The 18755-nt window shown below is 35.9% G+C and overlaps 2 protein-coding genes and 1 long non-coding RNA gene across 4 annotated transcripts; 2 read left to right on the top strand and 1 right to left on the bottom strand.

Moving 5' to 3' along the window:
* Positions 1-4545: 4545 nt before the first annotated feature.
* LOC132052345 (uncharacterized) lies at positions 4546-6877 on the bottom strand. Its single transcript, XR_009413977.1, has 2 exons — positions 6727-6877; positions 4546-5012 (listed from the first exon to the last, which is right to left on the bottom strand). It is a non-coding gene; the product is annotated as an uncharacterized LOC132052345 (long non-coding RNA).
* Positions 6878-11306: 4429 nt separating this feature from the next.
* LOC132052344 (protein Dr1 homolog) lies at positions 11307-15366 on the top strand. 2 transcript variants are annotated; one of them, XM_059443837.1, is made up of 6 exons: positions 11307-11613; positions 12029-12090; positions 13577-13666; positions 14019-14113; positions 14664-14732; positions 15006-15366. In XM_059443837.1, the coding sequence occupies exons 2-6, from the start codon at positions 12036-12038 to the stop codon at positions 15171-15173; spliced, it is 477 nt and encodes a 158-aa protein (XP_059299820.1). In that variant the 5' UTR covers positions 11307-11613; positions 12029-12035; the 3' UTR covers positions 15174-15366. The 2 variants fall into 2 exon arrangements, with proteins under 2 accessions (XP_059299820.1, XP_059299819.1); XM_059443836.1 differs by having other exon boundaries at positions 11307-11618.
* A 996-nt stretch (positions 15367-16362) lies between these two features.
* Positions 16363-18211, top strand: LOC132052343 (protein MIZU-KUSSEI 1-like). Its single transcript, XM_059443835.1, has one exon. It carries the CDS (start codon positions 17048-17050, stop codon positions 17975-17977), a length of 930 nt encoding a protein of 309 aa, XP_059299818.1. The 5' UTR covers positions 16363-17047; the 3' UTR covers positions 17978-18211.
* Positions 18212-18755: the final 544 nt, after the last annotated feature.

Raw genomic sequence — 18755 nt, 5'->3', positions numbered from 1 at the left:
ATGCCAAATCCAACATCACCGCCTCTCGTGTCCCCTACTTGTGTTCCTCTCCGCCTGCAACCTCGGCTCTCTTCTCGTCCAAAGAACTTGTCTTCTCTCAGAGGTAGTTGACTTGTTATTCCTCTTGTAATAGGAATACTTGTACCGTAGGGGGGGGTGGGCCGCTTGAGCTTCTAACTCTTTTTGATTGATTCACCCTCCTAACTCTAGTTGTATCATCACAAACGTCGCTAAAGGCGTAGGGCGGCGAAGCTTCGTAGGTGCGCTTTGGTTAGGTGCTCACAGGTTTTGTAAACTTTGGCTAGTGCTTCTCGCACTGGCACAACCTCGCATATTTAAAGGCAAGAAACCAACTTAAAAACCCAAAAATACATGATAAACAAGTTAACCAACTCAAAGAAAACTATTTTACCTTGCAATATTTCTTGTTATGTCCTTGTTGATGACACTTTGAACAAGTTATTTTCCCCCCTTTTCTGCACACCTTTCCATACCTCATCTTTTTTGGTTCATCTTTGCCTTTTGTTTTTTTCTTCTTCGGCCTGCCAGGCGTTGGTTTAGGTGCAGGAGGCTCAATCTTTGGATTGTTTGTTTCAGGCCACATCTTCATATTTGGAATTGGTTGGATGAAATGACTATATGCCTTTAAGAATGTATCCTTCTTATACCAATGCTCCACAAAGTGTTCGTGCTCTAGTTCTACGTGGTAGTATGCACAAACAAAGATGTCTGGGCATGGAATTCCTCTCGATTGCAAGTTCTACAACTATAACTCTTAGTACTCATGTTAATCGTATGCCTATACTCACTCTCTCCAATCTCAAATCCAACATCGCATTCCAAAGAACCTTGCACCCCTAGCCATTTCCTTATTATCCTCTAAGGTAAGTCTAGCCATAGGTGAAATCTCAGATATTCAAGTGTTGGCAAACTTAATCATATCACATTGTCTAGTCATTATCTTTCTCCTAATTTCCTCCAACATAGTTATAATTGATTTGTGTCTACAAGACAAGATCCATGAATCAAGGTTTCACACATGTTATTCTCAACAACATCACACTTAGAATGCTCTTTAAAGTATGCCCTCACCCATGATTTTTCCGGATAATGCAATAAATCAAGACAAATATCTTTATCAAGTTTGCTCATTTTATCAAGCTCTCGACCGAATTTCACTTCAAAACCGGCCTTAGAACATCTCCAAAATTGTTTTCTTCTCTCTTCACCCTTCCATTCTTGATGCCAATCGGACCGTATGTGTCTTGCACATCTCCTATGCTCGATCGGGTAACAATTCTTCTACAAAGAAAGATGAAAACCCTTCAAAGAAAAGAAATTATTAAATAAACACTTAACAAGAAGAAACAAGTGAGAAATTAAACAAGTTACTATGTACATTACCTTTTGCATGTCTACCATCACAAGAAGACCTTCTCCAAGCATCAACCGTAGATCCTCTTTCAAGTAATTAATGAAAAAACTCCAACTATGCTTAGTTTCCGAGTCAACAACCGCCTGTAGGGGAAACATCCGATTGTTTCCATTCTTGCCAACCGCTACTAGCGCTCACCTTTACAAGCACCCTTTAGAAAACACCCATCAAAACCTATTATTCTCCTACAACCTTCTATCCACCCCTTCTTCAATGCATCCAAGCAGACATAGAAGTACATAAACAAATTCTTCCCCGGACAACTTTCTCTCGTCCATCCTCACCCAAACAACTACCAGGATTTGTCCGTTTTATCATATCGTAATAGTCACACAATCTTGCAAACTCTAAATTCCAATCACCCATAGACTCTCTTAGTATCCGCATTTTAGCTCGTAGCAAATTGTCCTACCAACATAAAGTCCTAACTTATCCCCGCACATGTCTTGTATTTCCCATATTCTCAAAGATGGTCGCTTAATTATTTCATCCTTAAATCTAGCAGAAGCCATTTGGTGTTGCACATTTTGTTCTTGTTAGAAGTTGTACACTTGTGTACGTGATGGTAGCTCTTAATCATAAAGTCACTCGTAATCTCTATTTGTTGCAGCATAACACAACCACTTGCACTGTTTGTTACCCTTACACTGAGCCCTTACTTTACCAGGTGGATTAGGCCTTAACTTAAGACTAGCTTTGTATTCTATTGTATAATCAGCCAATGCTTTCCTAAATACTTTTTCATTTTCAAAAACCATACCAAGTTCAAAAATAGCAACTACACAAGCCGGATCATACCCGACCTTTTCGTGCTCTTCCTTCTTGCCGGTATCAACACCCCTTACAAGACGCATCTAACTCATCATTACCGTCATCACTACCACAATCCGAACCGTCAATATAATCCTCATCTCTACCTAATCTTCCCACATACCTATGCGTACTTATTTCTACCAATATCTTCAAAGCTCTATCAACACCAAACCACCTAATGGTATTTCCTCCGTGTTATTTTTTTTCTTTCTAGGATCGGGGTTCCTTTTACTCCTCTTTCAGCTCTAAGGTTTCTCAATTCTTCATCAACATCCGAATCATCAAGATCCGAAAAATCGATTCTAACTACTAGCAACATCCGATTGATCCCCATTTGTCGTTTCCCCATTCGTATCCGTTTCAAAGACCATTCTCGACCGTTTCACCCCATTCAAATTTGTTTCACCCCCATTTGGATCTGTTTCACCCCCATTAGGACCGTTTCACCCCTATTTGGATCTGTTTCACCCACATTTGGAGTTGGAAATGTTTCAGCCTCCTTTGGAGGTGTTTCAGCCTCCTTTGGAAATGTTTCAGCCCCATCTGGAACATTTACATCAATATTTATACCCCTTCCACCCACATGTGTTGCCCTAGCTTCATCAGTGCCACATGGGTCATTAATACAGTCATCACCCTCTGGCCCTACCAACAAACCAATTGGTTGTGGCAACTCATCCACTTCATCAATGCCATGGACCACAAACACATCAAACTCATCACCATGTTTTAAATCATTCACAAGCCCTAGTAATTGTCTATCAGAAGTAAGCTGAACAAAGGCACTATCATCAACCTTTTTGCAGTAGAATCCAAGGACATTTGTGTACCCAAGATCTTTAGTGTATGCTTCCAACTCAACAAGACTAAAATGGTCTTTATCGATAGCAGCACCAAAGACCTCTAATTCCCCTTTGTACGTGGGACCCACTACAGGGTCTTCCACAACTGTACCCCCATGGTGAAAACAAGTAAAAATATAGTCGTCCATTTTATTCCCCAACAACCCACAACACACAAGCAATACGAAATACCCAAAAAAACCCTAACTTTGACACTGAAATTCCCAAATAAACCCTAGTAAACAAATAAAGTGATAACAACCAGTTTCGTACCAAAACACCCTAATTTAAACACAATATAGCATACAAACACGAGAAAAGTTCAGTAGAACCTTAAATTTCTCCAATGTCGCAAATGAAGTTGAAACGAACAAAGTCCAAAGGGTCGATTTTCAGACTAAAATCTGCAAATAAATGAAAATAATACCTTATGAGTGATTATTAACTAAGAATTAACTGAAAATGGAGAAGATATTGAACGAAATCGACGAAAACTTTACCTCGATTTTCGTAGAAATCGCCTGATCGTTTGCATCTGAAGTGTGCATATGGAAATGGGTAATTTTGAGCCCTAATTTGGTCTTTAGTTGATTTGCCCGTGTGTGCAGTGATGTGGCCAATTAAAATGAGTTGGCATATGAGTTGGCACATCATTAATTGAGTTGGCAAATGAGTTGGCACATTATTAATTGAGTTGGCAAAATTTAAATGAGCTGGCACAATGTAATTGGTCACTTAATCCACTTAGGATACAACTGATATACACGCGCTTGGGATTTAAAAAATCTGGTGCAAAAATTGTCTAACTGGAACAGGTATTGCCCACCTGGGGTGTCTAAATGAAACAAGGTCCACTTTAGGTGCTCAAGTGAAAGAAGTGGACGACCACAGATGTCTACCGATGGGTTTGGCCTTTATTTAATGAGGATGATGTCAATACAATTCTAGCCATTCCCATATATCTGAGGGGAAGTAATGACAGACCTCTTTGGCACTTTACAAATTCTGATAACTATGAAGTGAAATCTAGTAATCATCTTGCAAAATTAGTCTTACCAAATGACAGAAATTTGGCTAGTCGATCAGAAAGTAGTTCTCAATGTTTTCCTAAATCCCTCTGGAATCATCTCTGGTCCTTAAAGATTAAAAAAAAATTGAAACACTTTTTAAGAAAATGTGTCTTAAATACTTTACCTGTTAGAAATATTATTGCAAAAAGATTCAGGACCGTAGATTCGACTTGCCCTGTTTGTGCTATGGAACCTGAAACTTTAGAGCACATGTTTTTAAAATGTTCAAGATCTGTTAAGGTGTGGAAAAGCAGTCATGATCATTGGCCTGACTTGCACACCATTTCAGATTTTCCTGCATGGTGCCATAAACTATATTCTGATACTAAAAAATATCCAAAAACAAATATTTTGTTGCAATTGTCAGTATCTATTTTATGGATGATTTGGAAAGCTAGAAAAGACTATTTATTTAGTTCCTTATAGTGGAGTGATACTGAAATTTTATCAAAAGCTTTATCCGATTTTAAGGAGTTTACAGGTGAAATAAATAGTGCAAGCCCTATGCGTCAAGAGTGACATGTTGTGACTAGCCCAACTTCACTGACCTTTCCTTCAGAAAGTATGTTGCTTTATGTTGATGCAACTTGGTTCCAAATACTCGGAAAGTGAGTGGTAGCTTTGAAGGCTAATGGTCAGGTGCTTCATGCCCATGGTAGTCCACTTCCTTTTGTTGGAAAAGCCGTGATAGCTGAAGCGTTAGCAATTCGGAAAACAATCCAAATTGCGATGAAGCAAGGATGGAAGAACATTCAAATATTGTCAGACTCATCGACGGTGCTAAATAGGAGAATAGCTACTTCTTGGGATGTGATTACTATTTGTGAGGATGGCTGGCATCTCAGACTTCACCTGAAAAATGTAACCTTTATCTATATAAGTAGGCGTGCTAACACATGTAGCCATAGAATCAGCTGCGTTTTCTTTATCACTACTTCATGAAGTCTGACTTCCCAACATGGGTTGTCAATGAGGCTTCCTCCTGCTTTGTACGAATGACTAGTATTTAATCATTACATATCGTTTCTATGAAAAAAAAAAAAAAAAAAAGAATCTGACCTACTCCGTCTCAATTTGAGTCACTATTTCACGAGGCATGAAATTTAATTTTTAAACAAAAATTGAAATAAGCTTTAGATATTTGGGTGAATATACATTATCTCATAAAGATTAAAACGAGAATTTTGAAGTTAAATTACTTCTAATTATAAGCATGTGACACTTTTTCTAGTACAAACTAAATGAAAGTATGCTACATCTTTGAGAAAGAATATGTATTAAAAAATTTGATTAGGTTAGTAGCTTGGCAAAAGGTACTGCCAGATGCCTAAAAGTGTTGCATAGATTCTCTGGCAAGCTGGTACTTCTTGACAACTTTCTTTGCCTAAGAGAGCTACTTCCCTAAGGTAATGACTGGAGAACATGTTTCCACTTTCAAAACTTCCTTTTGACTGCAACTTTTCTCACTAGAGAGTGAATAACTCTTTTGACTAACTAATAGGGATAGTGAAAGGGATTTGATTTTTGTATTTGTCATCTGAAATTTCATACATAACCAATTGGGCTAATTATTGGAAGTACCAAGCAAATAGAATCAAAGAGCTGAATTAATTTGATTGACAGGAAAATTCAACAAATACAAAGAAAGAAAAATAGGAAAATTCCCATGTCAATCAGAACAAGTACCATGAGAGTTAACCTGAATATGTAAAGCAAGTGTTATAGCAGTGTACAAATTAAGGGCAAGATTATTCAAGAAAAGACAGCCCAAAGCATCAGATTCACAAAAATATTCTAGTACTTCACATTTTGACAAGAAAGCGAGAAAAAAAAAACATGATAGGAAATACTTCCAACACTTTGGAGAAGGAGGATTAATAGACCAATTACTGGGGTTAAGCGCTGGATGCAGAGGTTTATCGACCGATTCTCTTGCTGTCATATCAGCGTTCAGGGAACAGATCGATGAACCGCTGCCTCCAGTGTCCTCAACCACAAACACAAAAACCAAACAGACGATGATGATGATGATGAAAACAAGGCAATATATGTACAATGCAAAATGATGCATCAAATACTCAAACAATATCTAGAGGTGTATGAAGCCTTATATCACCGGATTCATCTGAGTCTAGTGACTTTATAAATTTATATATAAAAATTCATTAAAGTTACAACAAATAGTAGGTAGTTCAATCATAAAAACATTAAAGATGTAACCCATAAAGTTTAAATCTAGAATCCGTCTCTAACAACATCCACGAGAAACTTCTCCAGATAATCAAAGTTCTCAGGTATGCCGTGTCATCACAGATCTGATTTCCACATATTCAAAATACAATCTGCCGGACATTGCTCATAAATCATACTAGTATAATATGTATACACAGATCTCACCAAACTCAGAATAGAAGTTTGTGAATGTAACAACAATAACAACATATCCAGTATAATCTCACAAGTGGAGTATGGTGAAGGTAGATTGTACATAGACCTTAGTAAATATTAATACATACAGTATATATATGCTATGTACTTATGTATAGATTTAGTAGCAAAAATCTACCGAAAATACTGAAAGTTGACTAGAGAGAGGACATAAAACCAGAGGATAAGTGCAGATGAAACTGTGACCCACTTCTCTCTATTTTGCTACCGTGCGGCATTGTGTGTAATCTTGGGGAGAGCAGCTGTCTGGTAAATATAGACAAACCTGCGGTGACTATAGGTCGATTACTAATTTACTTCTTTAGCCCTCCATATTAAATGCGTCAGCTAATCATATATTTGATATTTTGTTTCAGAAAGGGTAATTAGTCCAGTGGATTGGCAGAGGCGAAAATGATATATGGGGAAACAAAAAAAAGATTATCATACGAACTGGTGTTACAAGTTGTTGATTTTAAACTAGCTACATTTAAGTAGTTTTATCAAATTAAATGTGGGTGAATGTATGCATCAAAAATGGGTCACGTGAACACATACATGGTCACTCGACTAAACTTTGTATATTATGTATATAATCCTTAAAATATATTTACTATTAACTGAAGGAACACATGGTCAAACTAGACTGAGTGAAGTACTGGTTAAATGTTGGGTTTAATCCTTAAGGTTGTGGGATTGAACCCTACTAAATGCATTTTTGCGCTTTTTTTAACAAAATTTCAAAGTGAACTTATTCTTTTGAAATCCTGAATTCGCTTCTGTCTACAAGATTATATATGTATGTGAGATTTGATATTTAAAACCAAAAATGGGAGGAAGCAAAGAAAGTGATGACTTTATGGTTTTCTCAAATATACAGTTTAGTCTATGCTTTTAGTGGCCCATATTTCTTTTAATTGTTTTTTCTATTTTATTTTATCGAACCAAAAAATCAATATTAACCTAATACAAAGTGATTCATTTCTCAATCATTACCATTAATTAGGACTCTTAGATTAGCATTTATCTTTATTTCTCCTTTCACTTGTTAGGACTCTTTTAGATTAGTATTTATCTTATTTTTCTCATAGTTATTTTGTAATCCCTCCGGATAAAAAAAAGTGTCTACTTAGTCTTTTTTTTTTTTTGGGTCAAAAAGAGTGTTCACTTATCAAATCAAGAAAGAATTAACCTTATTTTTTCAGATTTGCCCCTATTAAGTGCTATGTGATCAAATCTCAATGTCTATTTAATTAGGGGCAATTTAGTCAAATTACCTATTTTTGTCTAGGAGTTAGTATTTTCTTAATTCTTAAGAGGTGTGTAAATGGCTAAGTGGACACTCTTTTTTATCCGGAGGGAGTACTACACATCTTATGTACATCTCATAGCTATTTATCTTATTATTAGTTTTACACATAGTATTGAACTTATGATTTCTTTTTTGTGATTTTGTGGTTAGCCTTCGAATCTAGAAAAAATACAGAAATAACTAATAAGCTAATAATTCACTCTGAATAAATAAATTCAGAATACTATTTTCTGATATCTAAATTGGTCAAATTTGAAATCTAGTGTCTCCTTGTAATGAATAATTGAAACAACCGCTTTAAATAATAAATGTTTTCCAATTTTCAAACGAAAAAATCTATCAAAATATCCAATATTTTGATAAGAAAAAGTCAATGATTATTCATAGCCAAGAATAGAATAATTGAGAGAAACATATTGCGATGAAAAAAAAAAGACCGATAAAAGATAAATTGGTTAATTCTCATTATTTAATTAAGAAATCTAATTGTAAGTCATTAAAAATACAAAACGAAAGATAAAAAGAAAGAAAGAATTTTAATTTACAAGATACGATCTTTGCGGATCTAAAGTGTCAATTTCAAATTTTCAATAAATATTAAACTAAAAGAAAAGTAAAAAAAAAATTCCTTTCAAAATGATTTGCCATCTAAGATACATTTATTATTTTGTTTTTTATTTGTTATTGAATTGTGTGAATTTGGAGACACATAAAAATTTAAAAATAGTTTAATATTATGGTTTTTTCATATAATTTTTTCTTTACTTGATAAACATTCTAACAAGACTTCTGTTAAATTATTAGAGGTGGCAAATGGGCGGTTTGGGCTGAAATTGGGCGGGTCAAGATGGGTTGAATAAAAAAATGAGTCAACGCCCAACCCTACCCAAAGTTGTTTGGGTAAGATGGGTTGGGTCAACATAGGCTAAATAATGGGTTATAACTCAACCCGCCCAACTTGGCCCAACATTTTTTTCTTTCGAAGATATTAATAAACATCCTCATCAACCTTATTTATTACTAATCAATAATACAAATTCTATCTTCTCATTTACGATTTTTCAAACTATTTATTTAACTAGTTTGTAAATCTTATAACTTATTCTCAAAAAATTGCGTCACCAAAACATGAATTGCGATTTTTTCAGGATATTTTCTTTTCATTTTTTTCTTTTCTTATAAATTAAACCCAGAAATTCACCATAATCATATAAATTATCTGATTTTACCAGATTGCAGTGGTACTTACATTGTCACTTCAACTAAGAGAGCATTCAATTTTTTTTTTTTAAACTGAGTGTTTTATTACTAACATCTGAATGAAAAAATGTATTAAATAGAATTTTTCTTTTCTTTTTCATTTTCTTGCAATTTAATGAATACTCAAGTATTCTTAACCAGAACATTTACTGCCTTTGGAAATATTTGTGTTCTTCACTCTTTTGTGTCGGACATTTTTGCCTTTGATTTCATTTTTAAGGAAAGAAAAATAGGTATATATAGGTTTTACTTTATGTTACCATTTAAGTTAAAAGAATGCAATAGAAGTGTCTTCACAATTGTACAAGTTCTCACACAATGATACAAGGTTGATACGTGGACAAACGCTTTGTTTTTGGACAATTGACATATTACTTTATTCAATCATTTTTTTGTTTTGTTTTTCACTTAAAAAAGGGCTTCAAATAGAATAAACAATGATGACTTCCATTTTGCTGGCCTAATTTGCTTACTAATCAATCAATATTGTTCACGACACAGCAACGGTTAAAATTTGTCACGGGTTGTATTTGGGCTACTTCACGGGTTACGTTTGGGCTACTTTATTTCGCGGGTCAAGATGGGCTAAGCCCAAATCAGCCCGTCAGAAAATTATGCTCAGCCCAAACTGTGAGATGTAGGGCGGATTGGGCGGGTCAAATGGGCTTGGGCCATTTTTGCCAGCCCTAAAATTATGTTATAGGTAAAAGAGGATTTTTGCATTTTTTTTCCTCCTACTGAGAAAGCATGAATACTTTAGTTCATTTCCTAATCTCTTAAAATACTTCAATTAGTACACACATGAATAGGCTAATTTAACATAAATGTTGAGGTCATAGGAATTTAGACCACCTACGTGCTGGTAAACGAAAACCACCTCGACCGGATCAGAGTAAACAACAATGTCGAATCAGGCCGCCCTTTGCCTTGAAAGAATTCACACGCGGCCACCAGCTTTCCCAAAATAAGGGGAGATCTGCTGCTTACTGCTCATGGAAACATCCGACCTATACTATAGTAAAGTCGTTCGCCAGGTTTCGGACTACATTTTTTGTTGAGTTTGCTTGTTTTCAAATTATTTAAAGTTTGAACGTAATAGATAAGGCAAATATGTCGGATTTTGTGCATCATTTTTTTGCGTGGATTGGCCTTCAAACACACTGGTCTTTAATTTTTATCCCTCATATATGTGCTCTGTAGTTTTTGTCCCTGCTACTTATTTAATAAAAATATCCAAACCTACTTCACAAAGCATAATTTTTGTATCAATTTTATCTTCGGAAATTTAAATTTTGCCTCGCTTAACAAATTTTGTAAGAATTAAGTTATGCGCATAAGTTCTGTAGTATTTTTCAGATTATGTTGAGTTTTGAAAGTTTTATCTTGTCCGACATGATTTGTGTAATATTATGATTCATATGTTGAAGTTAAACGTAAATTATGTCTTTCAAAATCTAAATTATACCACACCAAAAGTAATGAAGGGAAAAAGTTAAAGACCACAAATTTGAGGGCCAATTTTTTTTTTTTTTTCACGGATTGCCCTTCAAAAGCACTGGTCGTTAATTTTTGCCCCTCAAATTGGTGGTCTTTAATTTTTGCCCTTCGCCTAATACCTCAAGGTTCTGGATTCGAATCCCATCTCAGTTAAAAAAAAAATGGACAGGTTTGGATTCGCAAGGTAGATTTTTGCATGCAAAAGTCTACCTGCAGGCAGAATTTTGGTGCAAAACTCTCCCTGCAGGCAGAGTTTTGAAGGCAAAATTATGCCTTGCGAATTCAAACTCTATCTTATAATTTTTTTTATTTTTGACTGAGCAGAGATTCAAATTCGAAACTAAAGAATTTTTAGCAAAGAACAAAAGTTAAAGATTTTATTGAGCGACAAAAATTAAAAACCATCCTAAAATAAGGACGTTCCTGCGAATTGCCCAAAAATTAAAGACCAATCCGAAGTAGGCCCATTTGTGCGAATGGCCCTTTCCCCTCCGGAGTTAGGCCTCAATTAGCAGATCCATTAGAATCGGTAACTCTCCCTTCCGTTCCTTTCGCTCCCATTGCCAATTCATCAAATCACATCACTTGCCTTAAAAGACGAATTTTGACGTACTATATAACAACAACATAATATATTACTATATTTATCTTCTCACACATTCCCACACTCTTAACCTCTACGTGCAAACCACTCCTCACTTAACATTCACGACCTATTCCTTCGTGAGCCACACGTCACTATATGCGCGTGGTGAATCCATCTGTTCAACGCGCTTTGCAGAAAATTAGCCCTAGACCACTTCCCTTGTTCTATATGCACCATGAACAACCACCGTTTGCGACTCCGATCACCTACTTCCGTATCTTTTCTATCTTTTCCAATCGGCTGAATTGCCCCTAAGTTTGTTTAATTCCAATTTCGCCCCTTCAATTTTCTAGATTCTCGATTTTCTCCTCGTAAGGTCAGTATAATTTTATTTGTTCTATCTTCGTAGCTCTAGATCTTTTCCTTTTTGTTTTTCCTGCAAAATTGAAGGATTTATGATCTTATTTTTAAGAATTTGTTAATTTTGTTTTTTCAAAGCTCTAGATCTTTCTTTTTTATATGTTAATTACTCCCTCCCTCCGTCCCAATTTATGTGATCTCGAGAGTCAAATAAGAAAACTTTGACCCGATTTATTTGTATGTCCTTTAAATATTTTAAAGGGAACCTATTTTAAATTGTTAATTATTGTGACTTATACTATTATGTAAATTATTTTTCAACAGACTTAAAGATTCTATGTCCGAATTTGTTATTTTTAATTTTGTTTACATGTCTAAGCTTTTGATTGTTGAATTTGAATTCCTGATAATTTTGTTTTTTTGAAGGGTTAAAATGGAAGCTATGGACATAGTTGGTAAAACAAAGGAAGATGCTTCACTTCCCAAAGGTTTCTTCTTATCCTTGCCTCGTTTTCCTTTGTACTATGTTGTCTTGCCGTTCGTGTACTGCAAATTTCGGATTATTAATTTGTGTTGCAGTTTTTTTCTTGAGAAAATTACACTGTATGTTAATTGGGGCAACAATGCTACCAAAATTGACCCATTTTTTTAATTCTTACAAAAAATGACCCAAACTTTTCTCTCTCTCTCGCGCTCTCTCTCTGCCTTCTTATATGTTTGTATATGTTGGTATAAGTGTCTGTATATGTGTGTATATGTCTGTAGATGTCTGAATATGTTTGTATAGTGACCAACTTGTATATTTCTGAAATTTTTCCTTTTTTCTTTGGGGTGTATTTTCCTCTTGTTACTCCTTTCTTATTTAGTTGACCTAGCTACGAGATTTTTTAGGGGATGAACAGATAATAAGCTTAGAGTGATGATTAATTACTTCTGAGGTAGAGTTTAGGGTAATTAAATGTCAATTAAGTGGCATGCTTTTGGAACTTTTTCATGAGGCAAGGGAGGGGGACCTTTTCTCCAGAATTGGAGAAGATGCGTTTTTTAAATGTTTGAAGAGGGTAAAAATCGATTTTTGAGTGATTGGAGTAATGAAAATGTGAAAATATCTCTTCTAGGTGATGGTTGACACTTACCTGTAAGGGTGGCTGAGTTGGTTGAGCGGGGGATCTCCCAAAATGGGGGGTATTAGGTTCAAAACTCCCTGCATGATTTCTCAGTCAAGCTCGTCGCACAGGGCTTGTCTAGTGCGGTTTACCGCTGCAGGTTCCCTTGTCATAAAAAACAAGTGATGGCTGGCACTTGAAAGTATTAATTTGTAGCCAACATATCTAGACTTAATTATTGTTTGGATTGCTTTGCACCAAATTGAACGAGTTTCTTATGATATTTAGTGTTGAAAATTGTATTTTAGCTTAATTTATTATTCTTTAAAAAATATTAAAGCTTTTCTTATATATTAGCCAGGACAAGGTGTGTTAGTCACCATCCCTGATGTGGCTTCATTTGCAGGATGCAGTATTTTTTTCCTCATCGGTTGTCCAAAAGATGCCCTAATTAGCGGGGTGGTCGTCAATTGTCTTGTCTCACGGTTGAGTTTTTAAGTCGAAAAAAAATGTTTGAGCGAGCAGTGCACAACCTCCTAAATTTTAAAATCAATTTCAGTTAGCTAATAGCTTGATTCGCTGTGCTGTCTAAAGTTTACATAGTAGGATATTTGGTGTGAAATTTCTTAAGTTCCCATCACATTGCATATCAATAGCCAGAGTAACATCAGTCCATCTCATCAGCGATTAAAAAAAAAAAAAAAAGCTGCTTCTTATTGAGAAAAGATCTGTGACATAGAATGATGAGCTTGATGATTCCAATACTGAACAATGACATTGAAATTTGCTATTTGAAGCTCTGAAGCTCATTTTGTTTTAGCAAATTTGCTATTTGATTGGCTATACTGACCATTGTATCTCTTCTCAGCAACAATGACAAAAATTATTAAAGAAATGTTGCCACCAGATGTTCGTGTAGCCCGAGATACTCAGGATCTTCTGATTGAATGTTGTGTAGGTGAGTTGATTTTTATTCGTCCAATTTAATTTTTTGACTTCAGCTAAGTTATCATGACGACTATGATTATTGTTCAGTATTGGTGCTGAGCTGCTATTTCCATAGATGTTCTGGCTGGTGATGTGTCTTTGCTATTTGAACATGGTTAATCTATCGTCTGTTCCTGTTCTCCCTCTATGGATAGTTGAATATCATCTTTCTAATTATATTAAGTAAATAGAAAAATTATAGCTTCTAGCCTTCTACTAGACACGAGTACTTAAATTAGCTTCATTATTATTTAAATTAATTTCTTATGGTTCGTCCCTCTTTCTCATTAACTAAGTATTTGTGACTTTTGTGTGTCCTGCAGAGTTCATTAATCTTATCTCATCAGAATCCAATGAAGTTTGTAATAGAGAAGAGAAACGAACAATTGCACCAGAACATGTACTCAAGGCTTTACAGGTGCTTGATCTGATCCTGTAATATTGCTTCTATGTTTATCTGCTTCAAGTTAGTTCTGTTTTCCAATTCTCTGCTGGCAATTCATACTGTACGATTTATCAGTTTACTCCAAAATGAAAAGGTCAGTTCATACTCTAGTTTTCCTCTAAGCTAAAGCTAGGCCCATAAGGATAACAAACTATTTGCTTCTTGACTATGAAGTCTGTTCTCTAATGCCCCAGAAGTGATGTCAGGTGTTATCAATGACCAATGCAAATACTCTTTATGATTTTGACTGATGTCTGCGTCTCAAGGAACCAGCTTTAAACTATGTTATATAACAGGAAAACAATTTATTTTCATCACTGATCATCGAGAAATCTTTTTTTTTTCCTACCTTAATAAATACCAACCAGACATTTGAATCATGTATTGTCCTTTCCATGTTAACCTATTGATATTATCTGCTAGTGAATTTTATATGATATCCTTGCTTTGAATTGTGAATGGAAAATAAATTTCTTGCATTGTGTTTGCCAATGGCAGTTTATATTAAGTGATGATCTCGCAGGTTCTTGGTTTTGGGGAGTATATTGAAGAAGTATATGCTGCATATGAACAACACAAGCTAGAGACCATGGTAAGTTCTCTTTTCTTTGTCGTCTTACTTTAGTGTAACATCTGGATGACCTGTTATATCAGCTTCGCTGTTGAATATGTATCATCCATTGAGCTACCATCTCTTTCTATTTCTCATAGAGGTCTCATCTTACCGGTTTCTTTTCATTTTTTTTTCCTCCTAGTCAGTTTCTCCTCCTCTTGTCTCCACAACATGTAGCTAAACCATCTGAAGTGATTTCAAAGTGCGATAATTTCTATCTGTACTGCCTCATGCTGTATTTTTCTACTATAGGACACTGTAAGAGCTGGAAAGTGCAGTAATGGAGCTGAAATGACTGAAGAAGAAGCATTAGCTGAGCAACAGAGGATGTTTGCTGAGGCGCGTGCAAGGATGAATGGCGGTGTGACAGGTCCCCCCAAGCAGCAAGATTCAGAAGCGGAGCAAACCTTGAATAGCTAACTTCACTCTGTTGTTCTGTAGGAAAAAAGCATCTTTACTAGCATCTTTAGTCTGTTTTAGTAGCAGGATCTCTCTTGTATTGTGTACAAAAGGCCCCTGGTGCATGTGTCTGCTTGTGAGGGCTCTAGTTCAGTTTGTACTCGGATGCATTATGTTCATATATTCTGTAAATAAGTAAGAATTTGCTTCAGAATTTCCTCTAAAGTCTCTTGTCTGTGTTTGTCCTAAAGTTGTCATTGTCACTACAATGGCCATTAGCTCACACCTAGAGGTGTCAAAATGGGCTGGCCCAGCCCAACCCTAAAGGGCTAAAGAATTAAATGGGTTAGGATGGGCCGGCCCTTTTAATGGAAGGGCTTGCAAAATTGGGTTACCTGAACCCAGCCTAATCGGTTAGGGCTGTGAGGCAAGCCCTTTAAATTTTTTTGTCTTTCGAAATAACATTTTCTAAGTGAATTTTGGCATAATTTGAACATAAAATTTTTGTAAAATAGAATCTTCCATCACCCATTCTTGCGTTAATTCATATCATAGAAGAAAAAATTCAAAAGAACAAATATAAATTATTATTTTTAATCACTAATTTAGATCACATTCAAAAGAAATTAACTATAATATAAATTCTAAGACTAAAAAGTATTACTCCATTTTCTAATTACTACTTTGTAGTAAGTATATTCTTTTTTCTCATTACTTTTTATTTTTTTATTTAATTTACTTATATTTTTTTTTAAATTAATTAATTTATTATTTTTTTCTGACCTCAAGGGCTGGCCTCAGCTCAATCCTTGAGGCCGGCGGGCTAAGAGAAGCTGGGCTTTTGAGCCTTATTTCTATATGGGCCAAAGAAATTTTAGCCTAACTCTACTTAAATAAAGGGTTGAGTTGGGCCGGCCTCGCTGGCCAAGCCCATATTGACAGCTCTACTCACACTTGTGGAGGAACCAATGTGATGGATTTATTTGGATGTGTCTCTTTCCAATTTGCCCAAATTAAAAATAGTCTTGACACTCAAACCACTGGGAGGAAAGTTGTATTTTACCCAAATAAAAAATGGCCATAACACTGAGCTAGTGGGAAAGAATGATGACTGAGCTTAGTGGCTACGGCTATAGGGGTCATTGTAAATTTGCTTAAATGGGCATTCCTTGTTTACTTGGATCCACCAGATCACCACTATTTGTTGCTGGTACAATTCCTTTATTTCCCTTTCCGGAAATTTGAATGGAAAATGGCTCTTCTGTTTACTTTAGGCCCATGATCACTTTTTCAATGAAAGAGGATAAGAAAGAGAGAGACTGAATTTTCATGGTCAGCTTTGTGGCTTTGTTTATATATTACAAATAATTGTGTCTTGAGTAGAGAATCTAAGTGATTGTTGAACTAAGCCCAACATCATCATTGGATCTGGTCCTCTGGGTATAATTTGCAGTGTCATCATAAAAGACATCAAGCAGAATGTTATGTTGAGGATGTCTACTGTAATTAAATATCAATGGTTCTTTGGTTCTCAGCAACTTTGTGACCACCTCCCTTTTTTTCATCTGTGTTTGGGTTGAGACAAGAAAGACCCAGTCAAAGCCATTGTTTTTCACACCATATACCCCACAAGAAAGTGAAATAACACTATCCTATGTTTGAGATTCCTTTTATTCAAAACATTATTCTGGGAGTATTTCTTACCTCAAACCTGTCCTTACTCCCAGTTCCCATGATAGTTGGGGGGTTAGCTTATCTTATCTATTTATCAGGTTCTTGAACTCTGACAGTGTACTACTAGAAGCAAAACAAATTAGCAAAAAAAAAAAAAAAAAAATCATTCTCCTACCCAACAACACTTTAAAGGTGCGGCCTACTTTGCTTTACTTTCTCACATGAAGACAAGCATGGCAAAGAGTTTCCAAGATTTGTCCTCCAAGAAACAGTTCAACTGGACAACTAAAGTCAGCAATGAAGAACAAGAAGAAGAAGTAGCAAAAGATCCATCCCTTAAAGCCTCCTCAAACACAACCAACACTGAAGATAGAAAAACAGACAACACAAAGTTGTCTCCTTTGAAACCCCCAGAAGTCTCAAACACAAACAACACTGAAGATGGAAAATCAGACAACATAAAGTTATCTACTTTGAAACTTCCAGAACTCTCAACCTCCAAATCTTCTTCCTTAAACACTACTCATGAAGACAAGACACAGGACAAGAAGATAAATCAAGAATCAGCTTCAGCAAAGAGGAAAGCAGTGGCCAGGCTGAAATCAGTACTAACATCACTTGGTAGAAACAGAGGAAATTCCCAACAAGGCTTAGGAACCAAAGTTATAGGTACCCTTTTCGGACACAAGCATGGGCATGTACATTTTGCATTTCAGAAAGATCCCAATTCACAACCAGCCTTCTTGGTAGAACTAGCAGCTCCCATAAGTGGATTAGTCCACGAAATGGAATCGGGCTTGGTTAGGATTGCATTGGAATGTGACAAGGCAGACGAGAAGAAATCAACTAGACTCATAGATGAGCCTCTGTGGAGGACTTGTTGCAATGGCAAGAAGTGTGGCTTTGCAACAACAAGGGAATGTGGTCCGAAAGAATTGCAGATTCTGAAAGCTGTGGAGCCTATCTCTACGGGTGCTGGTGTTTTGCCAGGGAATTCAGAAGAGAGTGGTGAAGGTGATTCAGGGGATATGATGTACATGAGGGCTAAGTTTGAGAGAGTTGTGGGGTCTAGAGATTCAGAGGCATTCTACATGATGAACCCTGATTGTGATGGAGCTGCTGAACTTAGTATCTACTTGCTCAGAGTCTAATTAAGCAAAGACAGGTCCAGGATTTTAATTTTATGGGCTCACGACTCGGGTTTCAACCACTGAACCATCATCTTGTTTGAGTTATGGGTTCGTCGTTCAATATTTTCAGCAATTTCAGTGGATTTTAAGCAGACAAATCCAGGTCTAGGCAGAAAGTAATGGGCTCAAATGGATCCACAGTTATACTACTAGATCAGCCCCTTTAATTAAGTAGCCATGCGTAGGCTCGACCACTTTGAGTCTTATATAAATTTGTTTCCTTTTTCTTTTCTGTTAATTTGTAGTCCGACTTAGACGGACTTAAATGAAGCGATATAGCTAGGAGGATACATATAGCCGACCCCAAGTTGTTGGGGATTGAGACGTATGTTGTTAATATGGAGTTTTTCTTAAGCCAAATACATGGAGATATAGCCATGTTATGTCCTTACTTTTTGTTTCTGTTTGCAGAAGAATATCCGGTAGGAGAATGGGGACTGGTTGATGTATTTCTTTTTTCTTTCTTGGGTGGAATGGGAGATATATATTACTGATATAACCATATTATACTTCAGTTCACCAAGCATAATATCCCAAAATGACAAGTGCCTACTTGTTCATTCATCATTGTGTTTGTATTCTTAATTCTCAGTTGATGTCACTGTGCTTGGCTTCATAAACTTGTATGTTCACCAAAGTGTGTATTACCCTACTGCTTGCTTATCTTCCCACATTACTATTTGGCATGGCCAAGTTTGTGATTGTGGGAAGTCCTCTGCAGCACATTCTGATCCTAATT

This window comes from Lycium ferocissimum, chromosome 4 (genome assembly GCF_029784015.1).
Source record: "Lycium ferocissimum isolate CSIRO_LF1 chromosome 4, AGI_CSIRO_Lferr_CH_V1, whole genome shotgun sequence".
NCBI classification, from domain to species: domain Eukaryota; kingdom Viridiplantae; phylum Streptophyta; class Magnoliopsida; order Solanales; family Solanaceae; genus Lycium; species Lycium ferocissimum.
Note: the sequence above shows the minus strand (reverse complement) of the source record. Positions and strands in the feature narration are given on the sequence as shown.

Bases quoted from the DNA above. Each gene is read 5' to 3' on its own strand.
- LOC132052344 (XM_059443837.1), top strand. From the start codon at position 12,036: ATGGAAGCTATGGACATAGTTGGTAAAACAAAGGAAGATGCTTCACTT. The intron at 14,114-14,663 runs GTGCTTGATCTG...ATGATCTCGCAG, and splicing joins ATGTACTCAAGGCTTTACAG to GTTCTTGGTTTTGGGGAGTA. The intron at 14,733-15,005 runs GTAAGTTCTCTT...TTTCTACTATAG, and splicing joins AACACAAGCTAGAGACCATG to GACACTGTAAGAGCTGGAAA.
- LOC132052343 (XM_059443835.1), top strand. From the start codon at position 17,048: ATGAAGACAAGCATGGCAAAGAGTTTCCAAGATTTGTCCTCCAAGAAA.